General features: G+C 44.2%; 3 protein-coding genes across 22 annotated transcripts in view; 1 reads left to right on the plus strand and 2 right to left on the minus strand.

Moving 5' to 3' along the window:
* ANAPC10 (anaphase promoting complex subunit 10) overlaps positions 1-5,736 on the minus strand; it is a 205,213-nt gene extending 199,477 nt beyond the window's left edge. For 10 of the 15 annotated variants that reach the window (XR_007773466.1, XR_007773465.1, XM_050946713.1 and 7 more), the window contains exons 1-3: positions 5,568-5,736; positions 5,223-5,321; positions 1,516-1,662 (exon numbers count right to left, since the gene is read on the minus strand). Coding sequence is in view for 9 of the 15 variants with exons in the window: in XM_050946713.1 (XP_050802670.1) it covers positions 1,516-1,551 (36 nt within the window). In the remaining 6 variants the exon portion in view is untranslated. The remainder of the gene's footprint in view (positions 1-1,515; positions 1,663-5,222; positions 5,322-5,567) is intronic. The other 5 variants (XM_050946706.1, XM_050946703.1, XM_050946705.1 and 2 more) reach the window with 3 other exon arrangements.
* A 241-nt stretch (positions 5,737-5,977) lies between these two features.
* The window catches only part of ABCE1 (ATP binding cassette subfamily E member 1), a 37,359-nt gene continuing 30,335 nt past the window's right edge, over positions 5,978-13,001 (plus strand). Inside the window, exons 1-2 of one of the 6 annotated variants that reach the window (XM_050946463.1) lie at positions 5,991-6,155; positions 7,656-7,707. The gene's annotated coding sequence lies outside the window, so the exon portion shown is untranslated. Of the gene's footprint in view, positions 6,156-6,498; positions 6,813-7,655; positions 7,708-13,001 lie in introns of those variants that run through there. The other 5 variants (XM_050946464.1, XM_050946466.1, XM_050946467.1 and 2 more) reach the window with 5 other exon arrangements.
* Positions 10,196-12,782, minus strand: LOC127047825 (uncharacterized). The gene is made up of 2 exons (XM_050946660.1): positions 11,512-12,782; positions 10,196-10,850 (listed from the first exon to the last, which is right to left on the minus strand). The coding sequence occupies exons 1-2, from the start codon at positions 11,846-11,848 to the stop codon at positions 10,426-10,428; spliced, it is 762 nt and encodes a 253-aa protein (XP_050802617.1). The 5' UTR covers positions 11,849-12,782; the 3' UTR covers positions 10,196-10,425.

Below are 13,001 nucleotides of genomic sequence, written 5' to 3' on the forward strand. Positions count from 1 at the left end.
CACCCCTGAGCAACGTAAATTATACTGACAAAACTGGTAGTGTAGACATGGCCGTAGATGTAGTGCTTAACTTTACACTCAAGAGTAGTTCCATGGATGTCCATGGGACCATTCGTGCTCAAACTTAACGTCAATTTAAATGATTCACAGGATTGGGGCCAAAATACATCCGTACAAAGGTGCAGAGTTAAGCTGGGGTAGGCTAATTTAATTCGGGAATTTTCTGGACTTTTGATTGCTTCATTTTACACCCGTAACGGTTTATTTATCTTCCTCTCTCCCCATACATTTTATGCTATGATTCCACTCACCCACACTCTCTCTCTCTCTCTCACACACACACACACACACACACACCCCTTTCAACTTTTATCTGTTTTAATTGCTTCCTTTTCCCTCATGTTCAATTTTATTGTATTTTGTAGTTCAGTTCCCTCAAATGTTCCTATATTAGACACTGGAATGCAGTTTATAATTTGCTCACCAACAGATCCAATGATATTATCTCTGTTCTTTAACTTTGTCATCAGTTGTTTAAAATAGCTACTTTAACAGTAATATCTAGTTTTTCCCTACTGCATCAGTAACCATAGCAATTTTAAGCATCATTTGCTGGAATTAATTATCAAATTATAGCATAATGGAAAAAAATTGACGGAGATGGAGACCTTTAAGTTGCATTAATTACTGGAATAATTTTCAATCTAATAATAGCAAAAAAAAACTTTCCAGTTCCTCAGCTCTTGTTTCCAAATTGTTTGATGTTTTGAAGACTCTAGCCAGTCCTGAAGAACTACAGGATATCTGTGGTCTGCAACCAGTAGTTTTTCTTTTTACTAATCATAATTTGAATTTTTGGTTGGAAGAGAGAAGTTTTTCTTGGCTTCATGAATCTTGAAAAATGTACTGTTTACTAACTAGACCAAGGTCACAGAACATTTAGTTGCTTGTGTCACGGCAAAAAATATAGTAGATGAATTTTAAATACACTTTGGAGATGCTCACATTTATACAGAGACCAACCTTGCCACACTCTTCCACCTAGTCACAATTAACGTAACAGTTTGGGACATAACACATCTTCGCTCCACCAAAGAAAATTGTATCAGTGTACTCCAATTTACAAGAGCTATCATCATGTTAGTCTCTAACAAAACCTCACAGTCTTAATTTTTTTTAATAATAATTTCCCTTTTTGAAGTAAAAGGAAACCCCATGGTTTCGACAAGCAAATCTCCACTTGTACAGATACATTTGCTTTTCCTTCCAGTGGTCATGTTTTCTGTTTAAAAGTGGGCTATAAACCCCTTAAACAAGGAGAAGAAATCATTTTGCAAATGTGGACTATTTCAAGGAGACTGATAAACATATTCCAGACTCTCATTCATTCTACAGACTTCCCAGCAGAATACTAAAGTACGATACAGGCGAGTTGCATCATACGCGTGTTTAACTTACACGAATTCAACTATACCCGCTCGACAAAAAACAACAACAACAACAACAACAAGATACCCGTAAATAGTGCAGGTGATTCCACCCAATGAGCATATGCCCCGGAGTGAGAGTGAGATGGGAGACATGAATCTGCTGTTCCCTCAGTCGGTCTCAGTTCCTGCATGTCTTTCACAGTGTGAGCATCTCGATGCACTGACTGTGATTCTAGTGTTTATTTAAAGATAAGTATTTTTTGTACAACATGGCCCCTAAACGCAAGCCAACTACTTCATCTGGTGCTCAACCGAAGAAACAGTAACCTGTTCCAACGCTAGAGGAAAAACTGGCTGCGTTGGACTTATTGAGAGATGGTATGTGGTGCGTAAATATGGCCGCAATGAATCTAGCATCCATGTCATCAAGATTCGAGAGAGAGAAATTTGTCAAGCCATGGCATCAAGGGCTCCAATAACTGCTAAGGTGATGAGCCAGGTGCATGATAAGACTTTGGCGAAGACTGAAAAGGCATTAAACTTATGGCTGGAAAACATGAATCCTGAACACGTGCCTATCGATGGCAACACGTTGCCAGAAGAGGCTCTTACCCTCTACGTGCTGTTCAAACCTCCTGCCGAAGAGGGACAGCCTTCTGATGAGAAGGAATTGAAAGCCAGTCAAAGTTGGCTTAACAGTTTTAGGAACCGCTTCAACCTCAAAAACATGAAGACTTCTGATGAAGCTGCATCAGCCAATGAAGAGGCAGCAGAAGCCTACCACAAACTATTAAAGAAATCATAGAAGAAAAGGGCTATCTTCTGGTTTTTAATGCTGACAAGACTGGGCTCAACTGGAAAAAAATGCCCAACCACACTTTTATTTCAAAATCAGAAAGACAAGCCCCTGGCTTCAAAACAGCTAAGGACCGTGTGACTGTGTTGTTTTGTGGCAATGCAGCTGGGCATTTAATAAAGCCAGGATTGCTCTACAGAGCTGCACGTCCCCATGCACTAAAAGGCAAGAACAAAAATCTCCTGCCTGTGTTCTGGCAATCAAATAAAAAGGCTTAGGTTACGGCAGCATTATTTTTGGATTGGTTCCACAAGTGTTTCATTCCAGAGGTCATGTGGTACCTTGAAGAGAAACGACTTGACTTTAAAGTGTTGCTGATCATAGACAATGCTCCTGGCCACCCTGCGGCATTCCAGTTTGCACATAACGACATTGAAGTCGTCTTTTTCTCCCCCTCCCCAATACCACCTCCATCCTCCAACCTCTCAACCAAGGCGTGATTAGCTGTTTCAAGGCCATGGACACGAGGCTTATATTCCCACGGATACATAGCGCTATGGATGCTGATCCCAATGTTAATGTGATGGAGTGTTGGAAGTCCTTCAACATTGCCAATTGCATCACTTACATTAAACAGGCAACAGAAACAGTCAACGCATGTTGGCAACACCTATGGAAAGAATGTGTGAATGATTTTAAGGGTTTCACGACCCTTGACAAAGAAGTGAAACGCATTGTTCAGGTGGCCAGGCAAAAGGGTGGTGATGGCTTCATCAACATCCTTGAGGAAAAAATTGAAGAATTAACTGAGCGCTATAGAGAAACACTGACTAACGAAGAGTTAGAGGAACTGATAAAATCGTCTACAGAAGATGAAGATGACAATGATGAACAGGAAAAGCCAGCAAGTTGGAATCTTCATAAATTTGCTGAAGTGTTCCAAGTAGCGAAACACTTGAATGATTTAATTTCTGAATATGATACCTCTATGGAATGAAGCCTCAAAATCACATGTAGTATTACAGACTATTTCAGGCCGTATCAAGAAATGTTTGAGCAGCTCAAGAGATAACCATGTTTTTCCAAGGAAAAACAACCAGCAGCAAATGAGCCTACACAATCAACTTCTCGAGCTGAACCAGAGCCAACCACTTCGTCTACGACTCGCTCTCCATCACCCAAGTTCTCCGACACCTCTGTCTCCTGGATCAACATCAAGCCCTGGCAACCCCTCGTAATTACCCCTGTAATTAAAAACACAGTACTGTAAATTATATTTTGCATATGTACTCATTATATACTGTACATTACTGTATACATTATACATTTATACATATTACTGTACAGGATTGTATACACAAAACCATGTACAGTATACTGTACTTTATGGGTGATTTAAGCGATTTTCAAGGGTAATTTTGACTATACGTGATTTTCACCTTACGCACTGACTTCAGAACCTAACCCCCGCGTAAGATGCAACTCCACTGTATTTAAAAATCACTTCTTCCTGAAATTTTCCCAGAGTTTGTTGCTGATGTCTGAAAATACATTACAATCTCAAAGCCACAACTTTGACATTTCGCACAAGACTCAGACTACAGAAAACTCCAAAACAAGGTAACACTGAAAACTAAAAAAGCAATTATTTGGCTATATTTTCATAAGAATTTTATGTTTCAACATGGAGCCTGATCAAATACTGTGGCCCTGACCTAGCAAAGGTATACTTTACACATTGTGAGTAGTCCCATTGACTTTGATGCATAAGTCTTGTCTGACTTTTCATGCTCCAGTCCTGCCAACTTCTACTTTCCCCCCTGCCATCCCATCTCCTTAGCCCTCCAGATCTACTACAGCCCTTTCCAGCTCCTAACCCTATATATCTTGACATCTTTATGAAGAGAGCACTGCAAAATATAAAATTCCAAGTTGCTTAAAATACCATACAATATGCAGAAAGATAGGACCAAGAAAGCTTTACCATTTACTCAGACAAGAGATATGGGTGAACTGCTCAGGTGCAAACTTCTGAGGTATGGGTTTTCAGCACCCTATGTGAAAAAGAATTAACACCCAATACAGATCTAAAGCATATTGTGAAAGATCAAAGGCTCTTCTGCAACCACCAGGATACTAAAGATTGGTTGTCTGAAAAACAACTGATGCCCAAGCCTCCCAATGACACTTGGTAAAATTCTCAAAAAAGACTCTCTATATTTTCAACCAATAAGTAAGATATTTGCAGTGACAATAAGGAAGATTTTGATCAAACATATTTTATACAAGGGGTTCTGAAGAGACATCAAATTTATAAAAGCAATTAAAGAGTTCAAAGCGGAATATCAGATGATAGTACAATAGAAATGTTGTTGCATTCTCAGTAAAGATCTGGCTTGATCTAATTAATAAAGAACTAGAGCCACACAAGTATAAAATAAAAAATAATAGCCAGAGAAGCTATGGAACTTTTCCCAAAACTAAGCCAGCATGATTGACCCCAAATAAAAAGGTAAGTGTCAGAAAATGAAGAGGCTAAAATGTGGCCATTGCAATATAAACCTGAATGACTTCCCTTCTAGCACAAAGAGTTGTTGAAGACCCAGATGTCCAAATCTAGGATTGCAAAAGAGATTGCCACAGTTCACTGCACTAAAATAGTGAGAAAATATATACAGGAAAATCACTGACAATAGAATGGCTGAATTCAGAATGTTGTCACTTTTTATGAGCTGCATTCTCTCCAACCAATTCTGCATCTATACAGAACATTTTTCATCACATTCTGATTGGTTTGTTTGGAGCATCATAATAGGGTAGGCACCTGGAAAGTAATCAAGTGGTAAGAGCACATTTGTGTGTAAAGGCAGATACAAAAGAGTTGTAGGCATGCTAAGTGAAAACTTGATTAATGTGTTCTTGAATTTTCTTTACAGAATTGCAAGTTATTCATTGTGGGCAATGTGCATCTATTTCTGAATAATAAATATGATTACTCAGCAATGTTTTCAGATCAAATGTTTTATGAAACAATCATAATTCTTTTGAGGTGAGGGAAGACAACAAGGTAAGAGTAGTTTCCATTTTCTTCCTTCCTAGGTTATAAAAAAATCACAATTAATCAGGCTGGAAGTCTCTTCCTCTCCTCTCCCTGTATGTCTCAGACCTTAGCAACAGGGAGGAGGGGAATACTTCCAGCTGAAATTTCTAGGGAGGCATCTTCTCCATCTAGCAATTAAACTGTACATAAAAGGATTTGTTCTGTACACCATCAGCCCTCACTCCAGTCAACGGGGTCTCCGGCCGGCGGCCCCGTGCGGGGAAGCTGGCACTGTCCGTACCTGTGCAGTAGCCAGGCAGAGGCGCAGGTTGTGCTGGGCCAGGTGTCAGCACCACCAGGGCCCCTGAGAAACCAGGAGCGATGAAATCACCTTCCAAACAAACAGAGCGAGAGACTCTCGGGGCGCTGGGCTCCAGCTGCCACCACTCCCTGCTGGACCCTGCTGCGGGGCCCGCCCCTTACTGCGGAGCGGGAGCCGGAATATGGGAGACAGTCTGCCCGGAGCCTCCTCACGGGGCGATACTCCCGTTACAGCCGCCCCGCCCCGCAGCTCACACTCAACAGCGTCCCCCAGCGATGACGTCACTCTACAGACGCGTCCAGAAGCGTCTCCGAAGTTATCTTAGCCACGCCGTTAGCCTGAGGCGTCGCGCTCTTTTAGCGTCCCTCTGTTCTCCATGGTGAGCGTCTCTTCCCCTCTTTCTTCACGTCTCTATGGTTCGCAGCTCCGGCTCCTCTCTGGGGGTGGCGGCCATTTTGGCCGGGTGGCAGTAGGAGCACGTTGTGTGTCTGCCTGTGAGTGTCGGGACCAGGCTACTCCCCTACCCACCCACTGGCCCCGGCCGGGTGGTTTCCTTCCCGCCCTCCGGTAAGTGGAGTCAATAGCGGAGCCGGGCGGTGCGCACGAGCCCTGGGGAGACCCATGCCCTGGCCAGGGCCAGGCGGCGCCGGGGGGTCGTTGCACCAGCTGGTACCGGCGAGAGGCGCCGCGTCTACGGTGGGGTAGGAACAACCCCCGAGCGGGGTCCGGCAGCCGCCTGGCTCTCCCTGGGGGGACTCGTGTCTACGCGATACCCCTCTCGCTGGGTGCTGTTAGCAGAGCTCCTCCCTCAGCCCGGGAGGAGTGCGAGGCCCCGACCCTCTCCCTAGGGTGACCAAATGTCCCGATTCTATAGGGACAGTGCTGATTTTGGGGTCTCTTTCTTATATAGGCTCCTATTACCCTACACACACACACTCACTGTCCCGATTTTTCACACTTGCTGTCTGGTCAACCTCCTCCTCCCCCTGCTGTCTAGAGCCCCCACCCAGTTGCTGCAGTATTGGGGCCCAGACACCCCCCTTCGATACTGAACGTGCATGGGGGCACCAAACACACAGCTCCACTGGGTTGTCAGACCACAGCCGTGACAGTGGGGATCCCCCCACACCCTTTGTTGGGTGATAGACCCCCCCTCCTGCCACCTACTCTTCCACGGAGAAAAGCCCAATACCCCAGTTTGCGTCTGGTGGTGCCTTTGGCAAGGTGAGTCAATCTCTGTGTGCTCTAGTTCCCCATCTATAGAATGGACACTAATAGTCACATCAGGGCATTGTGGTGAGAATAAGTTGATGTTTGTAAAGTTTACTTGGATGGTAAATGAACCGCAGTGAAGTGCAAAGGATTATTTTTAGTGTTGCCGGGCTGTCATAAGGGCAATATTCACATAGGGAACTGATTTGTCTTTTCCCGCATGTTGTATAGTTTGTGCCAAACCTCTCTATTTAGGGGAGGTTGTGTCTATATTTTACAAGTAAATTTTTAGAGCCCTAGCTAAATGTCTAGTAGGAAGCTTGCCTTGCTGGGATGGTGTTTACCTGCAGAACTATCAATTTTTGCAGAATGTGTATTTTTATTTTATTTTAAATTCTAGAACTTGTGGTTGTGAAGATAACTTTTTGATGTGAACTGATACTATGCTATCTGCCCACAGACTTGGCTCATCATAGCTTTGCCATGCACCAGCAGCAGGATGAAATTGACAGCTATGTCAGTTTCATACTGCTGTTGTTGAAATCGGCAATAAAGGTTGATTCTGCAGGAACTCCATCTTAAAGGAGAAACTATCATATGTTATGTTTCCTGTCAAAGCCAGGAATCTCTAAAATGAGGAAAAGGGAGAGAAATCCCCCCTATGGGTGCATACACTCAAGGAAGAAAGATGTATTAACTAACAGAAAGTAAGAACGTAGCATAAAATCCAAGGAAAGAAAAGGCATTTGTAGTTTTCAGTGTTAATGTTAGTGGGGAGATTAGTGTTTACCTCTACATGTTAATACTACAACTCCCTTTTTTCCCACTAAAATCGTATGTTGTGTCTAATACAAGGTAAGAACACACCCTTTTCCCCAGTGAAGACAAGACCTGGCAGTAGTAAAAGGTGAGGACTTCAAATTTATAAAATACCTTATAGCCAGAGATTGTTATGAAAGATGGAGATCTGCCAAGCATGGTCCAGTACCCTGAGTAAGTAAGAGAACAGAAAGATTCTTACCAACAGTAGGGAAAGGCTTTGCTCCAGGACCTTTTAAAAGTGCTGTCTTATGCATCTTCAGCATATTTAGTCCCCTGATGTCATAATCAAAAGACTTCCCAGACAACTACACATTACATTCATCGCTCTTTTAATTCAAACTCTTAGTCCCAAGGAGTTAAAATGTGTCTCTTTTCTCCCCAAATGTATCTATAACTTTCCCATGCTAGCTGATATCACTGTATATATACATCTCCTTTCCCATTCTAAGGAAATATTTGAGGATGAGGCTTCTTACATCGTATATTTTGTTGCTGTATGAATGAGTCACAATTCCTATTGTTCAACACTATTAAACATGTCCATCCATGTTTCTATTTCAATGTGTTATTTGACAATGTGATGCTACTTTCTAGTAATCAGAAAGTTATTAACCGTTAGCCTGGAGTTCTTTGCTTCCATATGCAGAATGTGCCTCATGAGCAGTCTGTTGAGATTAAATTTAGGGCACGTCTACCCTGGCAGAGTTATAGTGCCGGAAAATACAGCGCTGAAGGGAAACAACTTTTGTGTGTTGATACTGTCAGCTGCCTGAGCAATAGCGTGTTCACACTTGTGGCATTTGCAGCAGTATTCGGAGCGGTGTACTCTGGGCAGTTATCCCACACAACACCTTTTTCTCTTCTGCCACTAAGACTTGTGGAAAAGCGAAGGGGGTTGCAGGGCATCCTGGGTCCTGTTGCAATGCCCCATGATGCATTGCTTTGCATCCCAGCAATCCCTGTGCTCCCGTCCCCCTTTGCCACTGTATTTCAATGGTTTGTGTACTGCGCGCTCTGCCTCTTTAGGCTGAAGGAATGGATCCCACACTGTTGACCAGTATGCTTCTCGCTCTCACTAAACCTTATGAGTGGCAGTGGCGTTATTCCTTAAACTACAAAAGCAAGAGGAGTTTGACATTGATCTCGCCATGCATAGTAGCTGTCGCTTGAGATTTCTTCTGGTATTCACAGAGGTGCTGACCACAGTGGAATGCCACTTTTGAGTTTGGGAAACAAGCACTGAGGCGTGGTGGGATCACGTTGTTATGCACGTCTGGGATGATAAGTGGCTGCAATACTTTGGGATGAGGAAAGCCACATTCATAAGACTGTGTAATGAGCTCTCCCCTGCCTGCAGTGCAAGAACATGAGAACGAGAGCTGCCCTGCCGTTGGAGAAGTGCATGATGATTGCACTGTGGAAGCTAGCTACTCCAGACAGCTACTGATCGGTCGCTAATCAGTTCGGGGTGGGAAAGTTTACTACTGGACTCGTGTTGACAGAAGTATGCAGGGCCATTAATGGCATCCTGCTCCGAAAGACCGTGACTCTGGGCAACGTGTGTGACATTGTAGATGGCATTGTACAAATGGGTTTCCCTAACTGCGGAGAGGCGATAGATGTGTCACACATTCCAATTCTGGCACTAGACCACCTAGCCACAGAGTACATTAATCGCAAGGGGTATTTCTCAATGGTTCTCCAGGCACTTGTGAATAACAGTGGGTATTTCACAGACATTAACGCAGGCTGGTCCAGAAAGGTGCATGACACATGCATCTTTCAGAACACTGGCCTCTTCAGGAAGCTGCAAGCAGGGACTTTCTTTCCGGACTAAAAGATCACCGTAGGACAGGGGTTCTCAAAATGGGGATCGGGACTCCTCAGACGGTCACGAGGTTATTATATGGGGAGTCATGAGCTGTCAGCCTCCACCCCAAACCCTGCTTTGCCTCTAGGATTTATAATGGTGTTAAATATATAAAAAGTGTTAAGGGGGTTGCCCTCAGAGGCTTGCTATGTGAAAGGGGTCACCAGTACAAAAGTTTGAGAACCACTGCCGTAGGGGAAATCGAAATGCCCATTGTGATCCTGGGAGACCCCACCTACCAGTTAATGCTGTGGTTTATGAAGCCATACACAAGTCAACTTGACATCAGCAAGGAGCAGTTCAACAGCAGGCTGACCAAGTGCAGAATGACTGTTGAATGTGCTTTTGGCCATTTAAAAGCCCGCTGGTGCTACCTCTGGGAAGCTGGACCTGGCCAGGACAATATTCCTATGCTTATAGCCATGTACTGTATGCCCTATAATATTTGTGAAGGGAAGGGTGAAAGCTTCACTCAGGGATGGATCACAGAGGCTCAGCGCATTGAGGCTGAGTTTGAACGGCCAGAGACCAGGTCTATTAGAGGGGGCATAAGGATCAGGGATGCCTTGAGGCAGCAGTTTGAAGCTGACAGCCACGAATATTTGTTGCTATGCTCAGCAGTGCAGTGCTTGTAATGCCAGGAGATGATTGGTGCACATGATGCAATATGTGGGTTTAACATAATTGTATGTTGCTTTGCAGTGCTCTTTTTGCTTTCAATTAATAGAATAAAAATGGCTTTCAAACCAACACAATTCTTGTATTAAAAGACAACAACTGAAGGAAAGAGTAAAACAAAAAAAAATCAGCAACAGCGAGAGGGATGGGGAAGGGAAGGTCCGAGGAGGAGGGGTCTCAGGATAGTGTACAGTGCAGCAAGTACTGTACTTCAGCAGGGCCAAACTGCATAGGGATGGGTGTTGAGTGCAGTGGTTAGTGGGAGTCTGCAGTGCTGGACTTTGAGGGGGGAGGAGTGGAATGCAGTGGAGCCAGGAGGTTGATAAGAGTCTTGGCGGTGTCTGGGGGGTGCATGGGAAAGAGTTTTGTGACAGCGGCTGCAGGGGAGGGTGGGCGCAGAGCTGTTTGGTTTGAAGAGTTAGTATCGCCTGCAGTGTGTTTGCTTTGCACTCCATAACCTTTAAGAGCCGCTCCATGGCTGCATTCTGGCATGCCCACGTTCTCCTTTCGGTCTGTCTTCTCGCTGTCCTGCCACTCCTTCAATTCCTGTTTCTCAGCAGCGGAGTGCATCATAACATCATGCAGAAAATCCTTCTTAGTTCTTCTTTGCCACTTTCTAAATCTGTGCAGCCGTTCAGCCGGCAGTAACAAAGAGAGAGGCTGGGCTCCCAAGGTTATCTCTGTGAAGTTTAAACACCACGTTTTACAGAAGCAGTGTTGTTTGCAACACAGAGAAAACTGTTTTAGTAATTTAAAACACAGCCAGTACTCACATACCTGTCACTAACTGACTGACCCCAGGCAAGCAACAAGTGCCAAAATGGTGAGTAGCCTCAGGGGCAAGATAAATCATTCTTTCCAGACTGGGCATGTGGCTCTTGGGGAGAGCCAGCACTGTAGGGGGTGGGGGCTGATAATCATTGCTGTCCCCACACTTTCCACAGGATGCAATCGTTATGGAAGATATCTCGCTGCTGAGAGTGAGTAGGGAATCAAGGGGAGGGTTTTCTCCAAAAATTCAGCTTCTGCCCTGGCCCCTGTGCGGCTCACCTGTGTGCAGCAATGGTTCTTCCCCCTCTCTCCCACCCCAATGGCACAGTGGTGCGGAAAAGTTACCATTAATGGGGCAAGAAAGAACAGTTCTTGGGGCAGTGGATTGCCCAGTATCTCCATGAGAGTTTTGTATAGATCTCTGAGGGAGATTCTCATTAAGTGAGAGAGTCAATCAAGAGCCTGTTGCGCCGCTCAGATTAGGCATGCGGTGGGAGACAAGCCTACTTTCTGCAACCCTCCTGCCCCCAACAACTTTCTTCAGTGAGTCCCAAAATCAGACCTACGTACCAGGGGCCTCCTCTTCTGTCTGCACTTCGCCAATCTCTGACAGCTGTAACTGGCTAGCCTCCTCCAGGGTAGAAAAGAGCTCCTGGCTGCAAGCATCTCTGATCTGAGTCATCCTCTGCCTCTGGGAACCCGTCTCCATCCACATCCTTGTCCAAGATTTCCTCCTCGTGGCTCGGTCCACTCTCAACTGGCACATGAGCCACCGAAGTATCCACAGTGGTCTTTGTAGTGGAGGAGGGGTCGCCACTGAGTATCGTGTCCAGCTTTTTGTAGAACCAGCATCTAGTGGGTGCAGCACCAGAACAGCGGTTTGCGTCCTGCACTTTGTGGTAGGCATTCTGCAGCTCCTTCACTTTGACCCTACGCTGCAATGTGTCCCAGTCATGGCCTCTTTCTGTCATGCATCGTGAAATCTCTCCATAGGTATAATTCCTATGGCTGGAGCGCAGCTGGGACTGGACAGCCTCCTCTACCCAAATACTGATGAGGTCCAGCAGCTCAGCATTGCTCCAAGTGGCGGATCACCTGGTGCGTGGAGCAGGCATGGTTACCTGGAAAGATGCACTGAGACCACTGCATGTATCACTGAGCAAACAGGAATGAGACTTTCAAAATTCCAAGGGCATTTATGGGGTGGGGATGACAGTTGGTCACCTGAGAACAGGGCAGTAGAGTTTAAACCAGTGACCAGAGAGGTGAGAACAGGCATTGTGGGACACCTCCTGGCAGCCAATCACAGCGCTGTAATCGACCACAGTGTTTACACTGGCACTGCAGTGCAGTAGCCCTGGTGCAGAAAGCTCTACACCTCTTGTTGGAGTGTTTTTTTTTTAAGTGCTACAACTGCACGGTTTCTGCCACTAAGTGGCTTGGCAGTGTGTACATGTCAGGAGTTACAGCACAGAAAGCTGCTTTACTGCGCAGAAACTTGCCAGTGTAGACAGGGCCTAAGAAACAGAACTTTGGGCTTGTCTAAACACAGTTTTTTGTATTGCTTTAACTAAAATAATGATTTAGAAACCAATATATAGTTTAAGCGCAGTACAAAAACTGTGCATAGACCAGCCCTTGATATGTATTCCTCTATTACACTTTTGGACTTCTAGCACATACCGATACTTCTGGCTTTTGTAAATATAATATTTGTTCACATATTGACAACTGGTTCTATATGTATTTAACTATTTTATAAATTATTTTTGTCAGTCTAATTTTAAAAATTTCTTGATGGTCTTATCAGTATATGTGGGGTTATCAGGTTTGGTTCATTAGTTTTATAATTGAGACATGTTTCTTGAAAATTGTTTTCTAAAAGTAAATACTACTTATTCTTAGTCTTTTTTTTACCAGTTAGTGCTTTTAAAATGTGATTTGTTGAACACTTCATCTGCTTTTTGCAAAGTAAATGTTTTTAATACATGCTGAGTTCTGAATACAGATCTGTTTACTTTTTAATATAATTGTATTGTCCTATCTTCATTCAATTTTCT

Source organism: Gopherus flavomarginatus, chromosome 3, assembly GCF_025201925.1.
Source record: "Gopherus flavomarginatus isolate rGopFla2 chromosome 3, rGopFla2.mat.asm, whole genome shotgun sequence".
NCBI lineage: Eukaryota > Metazoa > Chordata > Testudines > Testudinidae > Gopherus > Gopherus flavomarginatus.